The sequence below is a fragment of the Arachis hypogaea genome, chromosome 4 (genome assembly GCF_003086295.3).
Source record: "Arachis hypogaea cultivar Tifrunner chromosome 4, arahy.Tifrunner.gnm2.J5K5, whole genome shotgun sequence".
Taxonomy (NCBI): domain Eukaryota; kingdom Viridiplantae; phylum Streptophyta; class Magnoliopsida; order Fabales; family Fabaceae; genus Arachis; species Arachis hypogaea.
In genome coordinates this window covers 5,374,885-5,390,706 of record NC_092039.1, presented here as the reverse complement: position 1 = coordinate 5,390,706, position 15,822 = coordinate 5,374,885, and the positions used below count along the sequence as shown (strand labels likewise).

The 15,822-nt window shown below is 34.0% G+C and overlaps 3 protein-coding genes across 10 annotated transcripts; 2 read left to right on the top strand and 1 right to left on the bottom strand.

Moving 5' to 3' along the window:
• Positions 1-5,470: 5,470 nt before the first annotated feature.
• LOC112795955 (stromal cell-derived factor 2-like protein) lies at positions 5,471-12,900 on the bottom strand. 8 transcript variants are annotated; one of them, XM_025838179.3, is made up of 8 exons: positions 12,322-12,900; positions 11,471-11,548; positions 11,128-11,207; positions 10,418-10,506; positions 10,015-10,155; positions 9,693-9,742; positions 9,462-9,594; positions 5,471-6,103 (listed from the first exon to the last, which is right to left on the bottom strand). In XM_025838179.3, exons 3-8 carry the CDS (start codon positions 11,156-11,158, stop codon positions 6,065-6,067), a joined length of 483 nt encoding a protein of 160 aa, XP_025693964.1. In that variant the 5' UTR covers positions 11,159-11,207; positions 11,471-11,548; positions 12,322-12,900; the 3' UTR covers positions 5,471-6,064. The 8 variants fall into 8 exon arrangements, with proteins under 8 accessions (XP_025693964.1, XP_072089992.1, XP_072089988.1 ...); XM_072233891.1 differs by having other exon boundaries at positions 12,317-12,882; XM_072233887.1 differs by lacking the exon at positions 5,471-6,103 and adding an exon at positions 7,090-7,835 and having other exon boundaries at positions 12,317-12,900.
• LOC112795952 (dirigent protein 18) lies at positions 5,734-6,833 on the top strand. The gene is made up of 2 exons (XM_025838177.2): positions 5,734-6,127; positions 6,436-6,833. Exons 1-2 carry the CDS (start codon positions 5,734-5,736, stop codon positions 6,831-6,833), a joined length of 792 nt encoding a protein of 263 aa, XP_025693962.1.
• A 1,278-nt stretch (positions 12,901-14,178) lies between the features above and the next one.
• Positions 14,179-15,822, top strand: LOC112794536 (dirigent protein 16-like). Its single transcript, XM_025836531.2, has 2 exons — positions 14,179-14,329; positions 15,359-15,822. The coding sequence occupies exons 1-2, from the start codon at positions 14,179-14,181 to the stop codon at positions 15,820-15,822; spliced, it is 615 nt and encodes a 204-aa protein (XP_025692316.1).

The window sequence follows — 15,822 nt, the reverse complement described above, 5'->3', positions numbered from 1 at the left end:
AATCTAAACAACATTTATTTTATTATAATCCATTTTGATATAAAGATTGCCAAACATAAATCATGTCAACACAAACTTACTTTTCATCAAAATCAAATTTGTAAAATCAATTTTATGTAAACTCCCATTTATAAAAGGAGAGTCTACAGTATTTGAATTCTCACTAGTATGACTGAAACAGAAAAACATAATGACTGTAACGAGAATAATAGTAAGGAGGAGTAGGTGGTGCTGTTGGAGAAAGGGGATATCTCAAAGGGGGTTAATGCTTGTGCTAATAGTCTCATTGGCAAATTCTTCGCTAACAAACCTTTCTCTATAGGAACTATGGAGAATGCTCTACGGGCCATATAGAGTAAACTTGAAGTTTTTCATGTGAGTGATAAGAGTAGCAATAGATTCCAGATCCTTTTCTCTAAAGAGCTAGATGTCATAAGGATTGGATGTAGATCGCCATGGTTGTTCAAAAATTATGTCCTCCATGTCAAGAGGTGGACTGAAGATTGCAGCCCTTATAAGAATCAAATTGTTAATTTCCCACTTTGGGTAGATATTTGGCCTTATCGTGTTACTATTCAGAGAATGTCTATTCCTATTCCCCCTCTTACTTAAGGGGTATAAGAAAGTTTAGTCAAGGCGACCAACTAGAGTAAAGTGTTCATCCATATTTTCAACAGAACCGAGATATTGGCCCATGACCATGTTTACTTCATCTTCAAAAGCAAACATCTTGGCTCTCAAAGCCTTAGGCAACTCTGGATCCTTTCCTACCTCCTTACAAAAAAGAAACCAATGTATTCACTTAACGTTGATCCCTCACATACGTTGACCCATAAATATGGCTTAGTGTAAAACTTCTTATTAGTCCTATCAAATAGATAAAACCTACATAACATAATAGCATGCCATCACGAGAACTACAAGCTAAAACCACTATTGTCTTATTTCAGGAGGGACTAGGTTGTTAAGAACCGAGAAGAAGATCGATTCTATTAAGGACATGTCGTATTGATGAACATCCCAAATTAATTAGAAAACTATCAAATCCTATCATTACTAAAGATAAAGTCTAGATTTTCAAGTTAATCTGAAGAGATCGCTTCAATTAGAGATGAAATTGCCCGATCTTGCTTTTCTTTAATCCTAGGGGGCAATTTGTTGGTTAAGATATACTTTCGAAAGAATAAGCTAACTCGAAATGTTGGAGAGATGTTAAGAAGGGAGCAGAAATCAAAAAAACATGTACCAGTGTTAAATGAAAGTTGTCTGACGTGTACTTGATTTTGATACCTTGGTGAATCGGGAAAATAATTCGAATAGAGGATCGAATGGTGCTTTCGAAATGGGGAATCGAGCGGTTATACAAAGAAGGAAGTTGAAGGCTTTTCTCTGAGTTGGGAATTTATTGGTAACTTTCATTAGCAAAAGAGAAGGAACGGTTACCAAGGAATGCACATACAAGGCAGCACCATGCAATTAATGGTTGGTTATAAAAAGTAGATTATAAATACTAGCAAGTTCTAGAAAATAGGGATTAGAACTTTTCTTCAGAAATACACTCAAGCACACTCACATCCCCAGTGAATTTCTGAGTCTGCATTCGAGTTCGATTTCTGTAGGGTTCCTTCCATTGTCTTTAAATTTCCATTTACACTTTCTGTAAAACTTTACTTTTCCTGTCCAATTTATCTTTCAAGCAATGTTTAATTTCTTTGTCCAATTTATATTTTAGCGTCTTTAATTTCTATGTCAAAAGTCCTTTGATTCAGTCGAAGGCATTTTACTGCTTTGTTTAAATTCAATGCAAACTATTTCGATTTCAGTCAATTTACTTTTCGAATCTTTTCTTTTACGCTTCTTTTATCCTTTTTGGCATTTTTTCGAACTTATTTCCTATTTTAATACTCGTCTAATTCGAGAACCTTTGATGCACTTATAGAACTGGTACCTGCAAAAAAAGGAGTAAGTTTCGCTCCTAGACCATTAGAATCAAACCACTATCGATTTGCTAAAAATTGACAAAACAGATATAATCAAATTTTAATGCACTATGATGACTAAGATTAATTTAGATTTATTACTAAACACGATAATTTTTGTTATAAAGTTATGGCATCTATTCTTAAAAATGCAATTAATAACTTATCAACGTCTCATAAAGCTAAGTCTTTGCTAATCAAATCGGCCGCAACATTGAGGTTTATGTTGAGGACATAGTCACCAAAACAATGATGGCGAGTAGTCATGTTATTGACCTTTTAATTAGAAATATTTGCATAGTTAAAAGAGTATCATATACGACAAAGAAGTATGCATAAGGGACCAGGGAGGAAAGTTCCTAAGTTTTATGTTGACCAACCGAGGCATTAAAGCAAATCCTAACATGTGGCATGCTATATATGTTAAACATAAAAAGTCCTCCATCCTTGAAGGATGTCTGACAATAGTTAACTGGACAACTATCATCTTTGTCCCACTTTTACATTGGCTCACGCATTGCCTAGATAAGTTTTCTAGACTTCAAATAAGCAAAAAGAATTCTGTTGGAATCCGGATTGCAAGCATGCTTTTGCCAAGTTAATAGACATATTATCTACACCTACTATATATCCTCCTGCATCGTCTAGTGGTTGGGAGGCTTCTATATCTATATTTATTTTTCAGTAATTATGTTGTTAGTTTCGTTTTAGTTAGAGAGGTAAATCGCATTCAACACCAGTATATTTCTTTAGCATGTCGAGCTTCGATATCTAAAACTGGAGAAGTTGGCACTTGCTTTAGTTTCAACATCTAAAAATCTTAGAAATTTTTGTTCTTAAGTCTTCTTAAGAATAAATATCATTATAGGATTAAGTTACAGAAAAGATTTTGTAAAATACAAAGACCCATAATGTTTACACAGTAATAGTGTTGAGAAGTCTGTAAACTTAATAACTTAGCTCAAAATGTTATCCTAGTTTTGAGTTATTTCAAAAGATGTTATCAATTCAACATATATTATCCTCAAATTTACAAGAATGCAATCTAAACTATAGATGTACAAGAAAGCCCTAGATAAAAAACTATAAGTATAGACTATCCTCAAATTTACAAGAATGCAATCTAAACTATAGATGTACAAGAAAGTCCTAGATAAAAAACTATAAGTATAGACTTATGCAGTGAAAAGACAAATGAAAAGATATATAAGTAGATGCATCTTTTCTGCTCATTGTGGATTTTTTTGGAATAAGTACTGTTTTGATTCATATGGTTTAGTGTGAAAATCAAAATTATTTCTAATTTTTTTCAAAATCGTCCTTAATATTAAAATTATTTTTAAAATTATCCCTTAAACAAAATCATCCTTAATGTTACAGCTTGTTAGAGAAAACATAGAGCAATATAATTTCTTTATTGCTCTTCTTTAAATTTTTTCTTTTCTACAGCGGAAAATGTTGCTTGATTTTCTGGCATGATAAACTCTTTGTGAACAACATTCCACAAGTCTTGTAATTGTAGAAAGCATAGTTGTTAGAACCGAATTGGTGATCGAACCGGTCAGGTTACTGGGTCACTGAGTCACTGGTTCAACCGGTGGGTCACTGGTTGAACCAGTTAACCCGGTCCTATGTAAATAAAAAACAAAATATAGTAAAAAATTTAGAATTAAAAATTTAAAATACATATTTTTACTAATATTTTAAAAATATCTAGCTATTCTAAACAATATGGAACAGAAACAATAAGTATTTTGTTAATTTTACTCTATCATAAATATTTTTATTTTGTTTTTATATTAAAATAAGTATTATTTTAAATTTTAATAATTTATTAATTAGTTTATATCTATTATACTATTATATACTACAAGTATATATTGAAAAATAATATTAATAGATATTATATAATTATGAAAAAAATAATAAGTGAGTTTATAATTACTGTTAAATAAAAATATAATTAATTTAAAAATGAGTGAGCTTATCATTAAAATTAAAATAAATTAAATAAAAGTAAATTATTTACTGAAAGATATTAATATGTATTTTAATTTGTATATATGTTAGTAATAGGCAAGTTAGCTTGGTGGATGTAGCTACCTTTTATTTCCTGGAGGGATGGGGGTTCGAAGCTGCTTCATTTTGAGAAAATTTTAAATTGTTTCGGTTCGGTCGGACCGGTTGCTATCGAATTTGACTGGTTTCTATCGGTTTTTTGTGGGTTTGACCAGTTCGCACTGATTCTTAAACTTGTGCGGTCCAATCATCGGACCGGATCGGCATAGGATCTGGTTCACCGATTTTTCGGTCAAACCGGCCGGTCCGATCCGGTTCTACTAACAATGGTAGAAAGGTTTTTATTTGAGAATGCCAATCTTCGTAATTATCTTATGACAATATGACATGGAGATATTGATGGTTGAGATAGTCATGTTATGGAAAATATTTTATTTTTTGAGTGGGTTATAATGTGGTAGATATGTATAGTTGATAAGTTAGAAAGAAAGATTTTACGCCCAATAGATGATCGAACGTAACTCTGATGCTACTGTTAGTTTTATGAAATAGTTTGATATTAGTTTAGTGTATTATGGACTTGAATATTGTAGCAAGGATATTTTTGATGAATAAGTAGTTTAAATAAATGGTTTGAGAAATTTGATAGTTATATTTTTTATTGAGTTAAGGAGAGAGTACAAATGCTAGTGAAATTTGATATGTTTATTAGTTAGTTACAATAAACTCTATGATGGCCTATTTATAGGCTCTATAAGTTGATTCTAGATAATTCCAAATTTTAGATATTTCTAATACTTGATTTATTTAGTTAACTTCTAAACTTCTCCATCATAATATCTAGATATTTATTTTTATAGAACTAGATCATGAAAATTCTAAAAAATTCTACAAATATATAGCATCATTAATATCAACACTAATTCGATATTATTTAAACCTAGGATTGGCCTCTGTTTGACTCACTTAATCCTTCCAAAATCTAAGTTATGCCATTTCGAATCATTTAAATCCAAATAATGCATTAGTTAGAATAATATGATGCAAACACAAGTAGTGGCTAGTAGTTGATAGGATTTTATTTAATGCAGGTCAGCGCCAATACTCAAATTCAAATAGCAACAAGATTTTCCTTCTGTAAGGTCCATGAAGTAATAAAGGAAAGAGTTAGAGATGACACATACAATTACTTTAATTTTCAAAAAAATATGTAAAATTTGTTTAAGATTTTTTTTATTTCACAAGTATCCTATGTTAAATAAGAATTTGAGAAAAAAATTGTAGTTAAAAGATATAAAATATACCATCTAACCTAATAATTATATTAGTAATTATTTTTATGATTTGAATTTGTAATCTTGAAGTCATATAGAGATATTCTAAAACACTTTTCAGACATATAAATATATAATTTTATTCCTCAATATTTAACTATATGATATCAGCATTTAAAAGAAAAGAAAAGTTGATGATAGAGATTAAAATGTTCACTATTCCTGAAAATTGAGTCTCGTTCCAATTTGGTCAAGGTACAACTAATCTACTACTTAATTTAATATTAATTTCAAAACAACTTCATTACACCAATCCCATGTCTCACAAGTCAACTACTTCCGGCCCATGCACTCTTATGTCTTTATTTCCATACTATATAACTCCAAGCTAAGGAATCGAATTTTATTTCAATCATCCAGTCCAACATAATCCATTCTTCAATAACATAGAAAACATCTATATGGATCAGAGCCTCTTCATCCAAGGCAATATGTCCATGGGAGCATTATCTCCACTATTATCCCTTGTAATGATGCTTATTTCTTTAACAATCATGGCAAGAATGCCAAATGCCACGGCTGCAGTTAACCCTGTTCAAGCCACAGGAAAAGAACCAATCCTTGAGTTGTTCATGCATGACATTCTTGGTGGAAGCAACCCAACAGCTAGACCAGTTACTGGGTTACTTGGGAACATTTACAATGGCCAAGTTCCTTTTGCAACCCCAATAGGATTCAAAACCCCACAAGTTGGGACTCCCATTCCCAACGCCAACGGTGCTCTTCCCACTGTTAATGGTGTTTTTGGTACCCCCCTCGGCACCGGCTTGGCTGGCACCACCTTTGCGGCAAATGGTAATGTTAGAGAGATAATAACTAAGTTAATTTATTTAACTTAATATCTATAATTTCATGCTTATAATATAAACGCAGCAAGTTTTGATCCGAGAATGAATATGCAGTACGCAATACGCTATACGTAAAGTATTATGTGAAAAAAAATTTACTCTGGTACGTAGATGAATTAATACACTAGTTACGTAGCTATGCTTATTACATCTAAAATTACATAATTATTCTAATGGAACAGTATTTATTAAATGCTAAATAAGATAATTTTAGATTGTTTAAATTTATATGAGTCTTCCAAACGTTATTGGCAGGAAATAGTAACGGACAGTTACAGTTAGGACCTGATGGGTTGGGACTTGGTTTCGGCACAATAACTGTGATCGATGATGTTTTGACGGTGCAACCAGAGTTGGGATCGCAGATAGTTGGGAAGGCTCAGGGGGTTTATGTTGCAAGTTCAGCAGATGGGAGCCGGCAAATGATGGCATTCACAGCACTGTTTGAAGGAGGGGAGTACGGTGACAGCTTAAACTTGTACGGACTGTTCAAGATTGGGAGCGCCATGTCGAAGTTATCGGTGATCAGTGGGACTGGGAAGTTCAAGAATGCCAAGGGCTTTGCGGAGGTTAGGAGTCTCATACCACCAGGGCAGATTGCCACTGATGGTGCTGAGACATTGCTGAGGATCACTGTCCATTTGAACTACTAACAAAACTCATGTGGAATAAAGGGCAAAGTTGGCATTTTGTTATTTATTGATGATGATAGTAAGATTCAGTCATGTGTTTTTGTCAAATTCGAATGCAGATTGTATTATTTGAGTTGTTTCTTCTGAGATTGAATTAACAATCAATATACATACATTCTTGGCTTTTAACCTTTTTGCTATCTTTAATTAAAACTTGTATGTAGGCCTTTCTCTAAGAATAAGATGTCACTCAATAATATATTAACAAGCAAAAACGAAGAGTAAATATATGCATCTATTTATAATTAGATAAAACTTGACATAATCATTATTCTAAAATGAGGTTTGGACATGTTCCAGGCCTATAATATAAGGAAAAGTATAGAGGAACAATATATATAGTGAACAATGTAAACAACTGTCTAAAAAAAAATTGACTTAAAATTTAAATTTTTAATTAATTAAATAATTATTATCAAATTTTAAAATTTAAAATATTAGAATTAGCAATTAAACACGTTCACACTACGGTTATTCCAAATCCCACCATAACCATAATTCCAACGTCCGCGCCAATCCCTCTCAGGTCCACAACCATATCCCACCGTCGTCGCCGGAGATAGTCGTTTAGATGTAGAAGAACACTGCTGCCCCCACCTCGCTGCCGCACCAGCTTCTCTTCCATCCCTTTTCAGTACTGCCGTTTTGCATTCCACCAGCTTCTTTACCAGCATTGATCTCTCCATCAACAGTTATCATTGTCGTCGCCGAGCTCTTGACGCTGTCGCTGCGTCGACCACCAGCCTCGCTCAGCGTCGTCATTCAGGTTGCCGCTGTCAGCTGCTGCCGCACGAGTGATGCCGTCGTGTGCGTTCCCCATGCGCCACTGCGACTATCTCACGTTCCACGGGCGCCGTTGCTGCTGCCTCGCTATTCGTGGGCGGCGCTGCTGCTGTCTCGTCGCCATCCTCCCTCTGCCGCCGTGGTTCTCCTGCTCCTCTTCTTTCTCTTCTTCCTCTTCTCCTTTTTTGGATGTGATTCACATTAATAACAAACATCCTATTTGTATGAAAAATAAACATCTTGTTTGCAGGAGAAATAAATATCTGGATTGGATTTAAATAGATGGAATGATATTTGCTGAATATTTATTTTACTAGGTAACTCCGCCTATGTTACACTTGCGGTACATAGCCGGTCCCAAGCCCGGATAAAGGAGGAGGGTTGTGTTAGGTCTTCGGCAACCAACGTAAAAATATAGCTGAACCCCCCTGACATTTATTTTACTAGATATGTAGATGATTATTTTTATTCTAAACTGACGTTCTTGATGGAGAAGAAGCTCGACGTCACTGAGGCTGGCTAGGGAGGGAGGGATCGACAACGCAATGAGGGTTTGGGAAGGGATATGCGGCGGTAAAAGGGTTAGAAGGTGAATGGTTAAAATATAAAAGGTGAAAGTAGAATTTTTAGAAGGGTAATTTGTGATGGACTATTTGTTTTTTTGTTTTTTTGCCTTTCTATGAGTCAAGAATACAGCCCATTGTTCAAGTTGTTCATAATTTTCGTTATCTAACTAGCAGAGTCGATAATATATAACTTTGTTATCTTAAGAAGATTTAATTATTAATAGAGATTTATTTTTATCAAAATTATTAAAGAAATTAATTAATAAAATATTTAAAAAGAAGAAATAAATTTTTGATAAAATATTAAAGAGTCATTAAAATTGATTTTTTTGACTATTAAATTAGCCATTAATATTTAAAAATATAAACTAAAGTATATTGTTAGATTATTAAATTAAAAAAATTAAATCACAACTAGAAAATGAATTAATACAGACAGATTTAGTCTTTATTATAGACGAATTTTTGGTTATCGACGGATTTTCTTAAGAAATACATATATACGTTGTAAATTTTCTTCTAAAACTATGTTATATTGGACATCAAAGAAATGGCCCATTAACATGTTGTGTTTGTGGAAATTCAATAATAAAAATGTGACTTTCTATCGAAATTGGGGTACAAAATTGGAAATTAAAGGAACACAAAATTGGATTCTATAAAAAACAGAACAAGGAAACTCAAACCTTTCTTCAGAACTCACTTCATGATTCATACCATTACTAATGTACTATATATACTGATTTATATTATAACTAACCCTTATACTACTAATTGGATTATTTTACCTAGCCCTACAATTACTAATTAAGAAATTAGGCCAAATTGGGCTTTTGAATCTCATGATCATAACATAACATTTCCTGTTCTTCACAAGTCAAAGCTAAACTTAATAAAGAGCAAACCTTATACCAAAAACAAAGAGCACAACATTTTCATGTCCCAAAAAAAAAAAAGAAGCATTACATTTTGTTGTTGAACTAAATATACAAGTCCCAAGAGCTTCACATTTAAATTAACTTTCCATTTAACCAGCATAAGATTGATTTGTTGACAAATTAGTCCCTCGACAATTTATAATTACACTAGTACCGAAAAGATTAGAGTGTTTCATTTTAGTGTTAAGCGAATAACTACTTTGTTAAGTAGAAGCAATACCATAGGATAATTATGAAGGCATGTATGAGTGCACTAATAAGAAGTTCTTTTCACAGAAGAAAACATTCTTAATTATTGTTACCTCATGGTGTCCCCCAACAATTCTTGATGAGTATGTCTTATCATGACTATGTAGATAGCCTCTAGTTTTCAAATGTTGAAGCCGAATCTTCTGATCTTGTTTCCAATTCTTCCCACTTCCTTCTATTAGAAGCCTAAAGGAAAAAAAAATTGAAATACTTATAATTTATGAAGCATCTTAGAGAATGTTGAAATCTAAATATTCTCACAAAAATAAAATTTAATGTCTCACTTCCAATTGTCTCCTTTGTCCGATTCAGAATCGTCTCCATAGCAACTCACCTATATGTGCAGTTCCACTTGAAAAATATTAGAAAATAAATTAAAGAGACTTGTTCCTTTGCAAATTGCATCAATGATGAAAACTATTTAGATATAATCACTCATTCTATTCCATAAATAAGCCGTTTTAACTTTTCTGGTATATTTATTTATAACTCAATATATCAAGATATAAATTGTATCTGAATATATTAATCCATAAAAGTAATAGAAGTATTAATAGACTCCTTATGAAAATATCAAAGAAAGAGAGTAATTAATGAACAACTAACCTCAAGATTGTTTGAAATTGGGGAAGCATGCATATGGCTGTGAAGCCATTTTCTTGTTCCCAAGTGCTGCAATCTAATAATTGTTTCACTTTTAATGGTATCACCTTGTTTGGCAGAACTCCCTTTTTCAGGCCTAACAATCTGCAACAAAATGTTAATGCCATGTAATTTTTGAGAACTACAACAACTACTATTCCATCATGTTATTTAGCAATTAAGAATCTTAGCTTAGAAAAAATGTTATTATGACCATTAAGTTTCAATGTATATGTCTACCAACAAAAGAGGTTATTAGGTGTTCAATAGAAAACAAGAAATTGCCATAAAGTACCATTCAGAATTTTTCACCTGTATACATCATACAAATACAAAGACAATATATTCTAAGACAATATATTCTTACCTTATCCAAACAGTTCCCATATAATTGTTCAAAAGCCACAAATTCTGAAATTTGAGAGGAAATACCACCAATTTCTGCAGAACAAATTTCTGCAAAACATAAAAATAAAAAGGAATTAAGAGAGGTACAGAGAACAATAGCCAACTCAAATGAATATAACACTTTATTGGTTGGCTTCGAACCGGTGAGTTACCCCAAGGCCATAGTGAAAGCAAAATTCAAGCAACATAAGAAAATAAATTTGTAGTCTATAAGTGTTCACTTAAAAAGAATATCAGGAATTAGCACACATCTGAAGAAGGATACATTAAAAACACAAATGCAAGAAACAGAAAACTTATATTATTGGATGACTAAGCAGGAGCAAAAATCAAGTGAAGGAATGGAGCTAAACCAAAATAAATATAAAAACAATGTGCACAAGGGATTCCCCATCATCTATGGACTAGAGGCAGCTGGGGTTTCATAAACAGTACAAATCATTGTTGTCAGAATGATGCAAGAAATGGAAATGGAACCTTTCTTATTACTCAAACAGTCACACATGTCTAGCTTCCAAATATATATACTAGCAAATAAATACATGCAGCGATTTTCTTAAATTAAGCTGTTAGTTACTAATCATAGTGTCAACTAGCAAGCGAAAAACCTCTAGTCTTAATCTAAAATCTAAATGACTATCACATATGAATATTATACAAGCAATGTACCAAGCAGATGAAAACTGTCAAGCAGGACCATTCCGGCAAAACGAGGATGGATTTTCCGGCACCCATATCCCCAGCAGAACCTGAAAATAAAAGGGATTGAGAGTATGAAAAATGCCCGGGAGAAGTTAATTTCTAATCTCTCAACATGTGAAAGGGAAGTTCTTTGAAGAGACCATGTGCTTTACACTAATAATGTGTGGATGATAAATAGGTCTAGTGTGAATGTATGACTTGATATATAAAATTTCTAATCAACCAATGTATCAAGGGGGAAAAATAGCACGGAATAATGGTAAAACAGAAAAATCATTAAAATGTATATGGAAGGATAAGATCACTGCACCTTGCTTTAGTGCAAATGGAAGCTAGAGATAATCAATTGCTTCAAGTATTAGCTCCACATTCTCTAGTAGTACCACTTCTAAATGACAAAAAACATTCAACTTTAAAATCAGTCCACAAACAACCTTCAATTAAACATACATACAGTAATCAATTGGTTTTAATGTCCTTTAACTGCTAATGCACTATTCTGGTTTCGAAGTGAAATGATGTAGTCGATAACTAAAATTTGTCTGAATTCCATAGTGCTAAACATAGGGAATTTAATTTCCTGAAAATCAACTACAGTAGTGGGAAATAAGTGATGAGTGATAGAAGCCGATTCCTCCTTTACTTCTATACTCCTCCAAGGCTGCATCAAGCTTTTTAGCCTTGCAAAATATAATGATGAGTGCTTCAGTGATCATTTTATCCTCTCAAGCATTCAATAAGTTCACATGCTTCTGAATATCTAGCAGATGAGCTATATGAACCCAAAATAGATAAAAAAAATCTCATGATCTAATTCATTACCATTGCTGATAGAAACTTTCAACATTTTAGCAGCATGATCACAAGACAAATAGAAAACTACAATGGTAATAATCAGCTAAAAATACACATACTACAAAATACACCAAATAAAAATACAGTAATAAAGGAAACAGCATTTCAAATTCCCTTTATTTCCTAACTATAACAAAAAATGGCTAAAAATTTCTCTTTTTCTTGTAAGAAAAATATTAAAGCAACACATATAATTTAAGAAACTTTTTTCTTTTTCTTTTTTGTCTTTTTATTACAGAACTCACAGTTTACAGCAACGAAAACCCAAAGCACAAAGCCATAACCACGAAGATGACGTTACCGTACCTGACGCCGTCAAACCTAACAGCGCCGTTACCGTCGTCAGCGCTGTCATCGGCGGCATCACTGGGCGAATCTGCAGGCGCTGATTCCTCATCTGCCGGCGCGTCGGCTGCCTTCTGCTTCTTCTTCTTTCCCTCTTTCTTCGGGGATGCAGGAGCGTCCGCGGCGGCTGGCTCCGGTGCAGGCGCGGGCGAAGGAGACGGAGCCAGGGCCTTGAAAAGCTCCCTGGGAAGTAAAACCTTATCAATGGTGTAGATCGCGAGCGGGTCTTCGTCAATGAGCGTGCCAGTGATCTTGGCAGTAACAATCTTGGTCTTGAGCGTGACTTGATCACCGTCATTCTGCACGGTGAAGTCGAACTTGCTGGCTCCATCGAGAATCGAGATCGAGCGAGATCGAGATCGAACAAGAGCGAGACTGGGATTGAAATCCAACGAGATCGAAGCAAATGCGCGAAGGAATAAGTGATGAGATCGCAGCGTGAGTGAGATTTAGATGTGAGGAGTGAGAGATTTTGATTTTGTGACCTAGAAGGTTTGCTTGAATGCTTGTTCCTGTAATTGTGAATAAATAATTAAGGATAGGTAACATTTAAAAAAAATACGTATTTAGTAACATTTTAGCATAAATGTTACTTAAGCAATTTTGTTATAATTACTAATATTTTAATAAATGTTTAGAGGTAAATGTTACCAAATGCCTATAATGTAGTAGTGTATCCAGAATAACCATCTAAGTACCCGGAATAATAAATATCAGATATCCTACTGAATCAAACATCCCTAAATTTCTATTGTACACATTGTACAAATACTCCATTGCCTCCCTATACTTTCTCTTGACAAAAATACGTCTGAAAAAGAAAACAAAATATTAACCATTAACACCCTATTTCACAGAGATTTACTCTTAAGTCGTAAATCAAAGGTCGTGAGGTATTACGACACCTAAAAAATACTAATATCTGAAGAATAATAATATAACTAAGATCCTGTAAAAAAAAATAAACAAAATCAATAGCCATTATTCAGATACGATATGTTAACGTAAGAAGTGTTGTAGACAGGAGCAACACACAATTTCTGGAATAGGACACATAAAAGTTACTAATCTCAACCCATGAAGAAAAGACCGGCTAGAATATTATAAAACCAAAAAGTATACAAAATAAAAATTCTGTTTCTCCAAATAAAAACCTCTAAGAGAAAAATACAATAAAATTTTCAAAAGTTGAGAAAGTTCTAAATAAACCAAAATAAACTTCAAAAGAGTCTCCTTCGTCGTGCCAACAGAATCCTACACACTCAGCGAGATGCATCATACCCTGCATCTGAAAAAAAAATCCACGACAAGTGAGAACTCAAAAGTTTTCAGTAGGATAATAGTTCCAAATAAACATTATATAAAGAAGCATGAACCCACTAAGCAATCCTAATCCCCCAACTTCACAGAAGTTCCAGCCTAGGGTTTAACTAATCCTAATAAAGTTAAGTCACTAAGTCTCAGCTCCATAATTGCCTCTAGTCTTAATCATATTCAATTCAGTAATTTCAATCACAAAGATAGCAATACAAGACAAACACAAGTAGAGAGCAAGTATGGCAAGTATTTCAATTAGCAATTAAATAGGAATATACAGTTAGACAAATCAAAACAAATATTTATACTTAAATAATAGCAAACAAATGCACATGATGCATACCTGTCCTATTGGCCACGAGCTCACTTATCGGTTAAAAATGTAAAAATCCGACACATCCGATAGCTAACCCAAACATTGTCTCATTATTGAGCATCCCCAGGAGGAATATAAACGAAGGAGAGTGTCTTTCTACCTTCTCTGCGAGGAATTAGGAAGGAATGTGTCTTTTCACATTTGAAAGAGTGTGCCTTTTCACCTTGCAACCAGAGAAAAATGAAGAAAAACAATACGAAAGAGAGTGCCTTTCCACCTTCCTCACATCCACACTACAACAAGAGAGAGAATTCTTCATCCTCAACTTGTCTATTCGTGAGTGGGCAAAGCTACTCTCCTCACCGTGGGTGGACAAATCACCATCCCCACAATATCAATAACGCAAGCGGGACAAAACCCATAACATTGCCAATCAATAATCATATCAATCACAAACTCGCTATCATCACCAAATTTATGAAAATCATAATCTTAACCAATCCCAAACCCATTCCTTTATTGAATAATCAATCTCGTTATTCTGTGAGTGGAAATAAGCCACCGTCCTCACTGTGGGAGAAACGAACCATCATCCCCACATCACACCACAACCACGGACAAGTGGGACAAGGCCACCATCCTGTGCTGTTTAAGCATCTCTGCTTGATTTGGACAGCAGGGATGTGAATGATGCAACACGGCCTTTGAAACTATCCAAACACCAATGTCCTTCAGTATGTGTATATAACTTCTTGCAGGACAATTTAATCCGGCTGAAGGATTTTTTTTTCTCGGTTGGAGATATTTTCGATTTTAATTTTTTCTCTCTACTACATGTAATCAATTGGTTCTTAATTTCATTTTCCTTCTTGTTTGTGCTCTGAATTCTTGTAGAAAAACCAACAACTTTCGAATAATCTTTCTTGAATTTATAGCATCTTCAAGCTTGTTAAAAGTCATCCCAACCTTCGAAACAAGCTGCTCATCAATATAGAAGAAAAGCTACAAAATACACCAAAAATAGCACACAATACACCGTGTTAAAAGCTATCCTACACCAAAGTGCATCATCAAGAATAATAAAATCAGATTCAGAACTCATCATCAAACAAAAACTATAGAATCATAAACTACAAACAAACTATATTATCTAGATTCAAACCACACCTCACTACTTGATTCGATTCAAAACAACAATACAATTCACCCTCGTTCAATTGAAAAAGTCAGAATCTATAGATACACCGAAAAGTTACCCTAATACACTAAAATATTTCTGACTTACACCGAAAAATCTGATTTAAAATGGAACAGATTCATCAAAACTACTACATTACATTCAATTCAACAATCAACAATGAACAGAAAGTTTCACATTTGGAACCGGCTTGGCTGGTACGAGCTTTGCAGGAGACTCAAGTAATAATAACAACCAGAATAATGTCCAGTTGCAGTTAGGACCTGATGGTTTGGGACTTGGTTTCGGCACAATCACTGTAATTGATGATGTTTTAACGGCTCAACCAGAGCTGGGGTCACAAATAGTTGGGAAAGCTAAAGGAGTGTATGTGGCGAGTTCGGCAGATGGAAGTAGACAAATGATGACATTTACCGCCTTGTTCGAAGGAGGGGAGTATGGAGACAGCCTTAACTTCTGCGGCCTGTACAAGATAGGGAGCGCCGTGTCGCAGTTATCAGTGATCGGGGGCACAGGGAAGTTCAAGAACACAAACGGTTTTGCAAAACTCAGAGCTCTTGTCCCCCCAGGACAGGTTTCCACTGATGGAGCAGAGACATTGCTAAGGATCACTGTCTATTTGAACTACTAA

What these genes read in the sequence shown, in the direction of transcription:
- LOC112795955 (XM_072233887.1), bottom strand. Translation starts at nt 11,158, where the DNA reads ATGGTCCTGCTTGACAGTTTTCATCTGCTTG. An exon ending in CAATTTCAAACAATCTTGAG is followed by an intron (nt 9,743 to 10,014) that starts GTTAGTTGTTCA and finishes CTGCACATATAG; the next exon opens with GTGAGTTGCTATGGAGACGA. An exon ending in TTGTTGGGGGACACCATGAG is followed by an intron (nt 7,836 to 9,461) that starts GTAACAATAATT and finishes CATCCAAAAAAG; the next exon opens with GAGAAGAGGAAGAAGAGAAA.
- LOC112795952 (XM_025838177.2), top strand. Translation starts at nt 5,734, where the DNA reads ATGGATCAGAGCCTCTTCATCCAAGGCAATATGTCCATGGGAGCATTA. An exon ending in CACCACCTTTGCGGCAAATG is followed by an intron (nt 6,128 to 6,435) that starts GTAATGTTAGAG and finishes CGTTATTGGCAG; the next exon opens with GAAATAGTAACGGACAGTTA.
- LOC112794536 (XM_025836531.2), top strand. Translation starts at nt 14,179, where the DNA reads ATGTGTCTTTTCACATTTGAAAGAGTGTGCCTTTTCACCTTGCAACCA. An exon ending in CATCCTCAACTTGTCTATTC is followed by an intron (nt 14,330 to 15,358) that starts GTGAGTGGGCAA and finishes AACAATGAACAG; the next exon opens with AAAGTTTCACATTTGGAACC.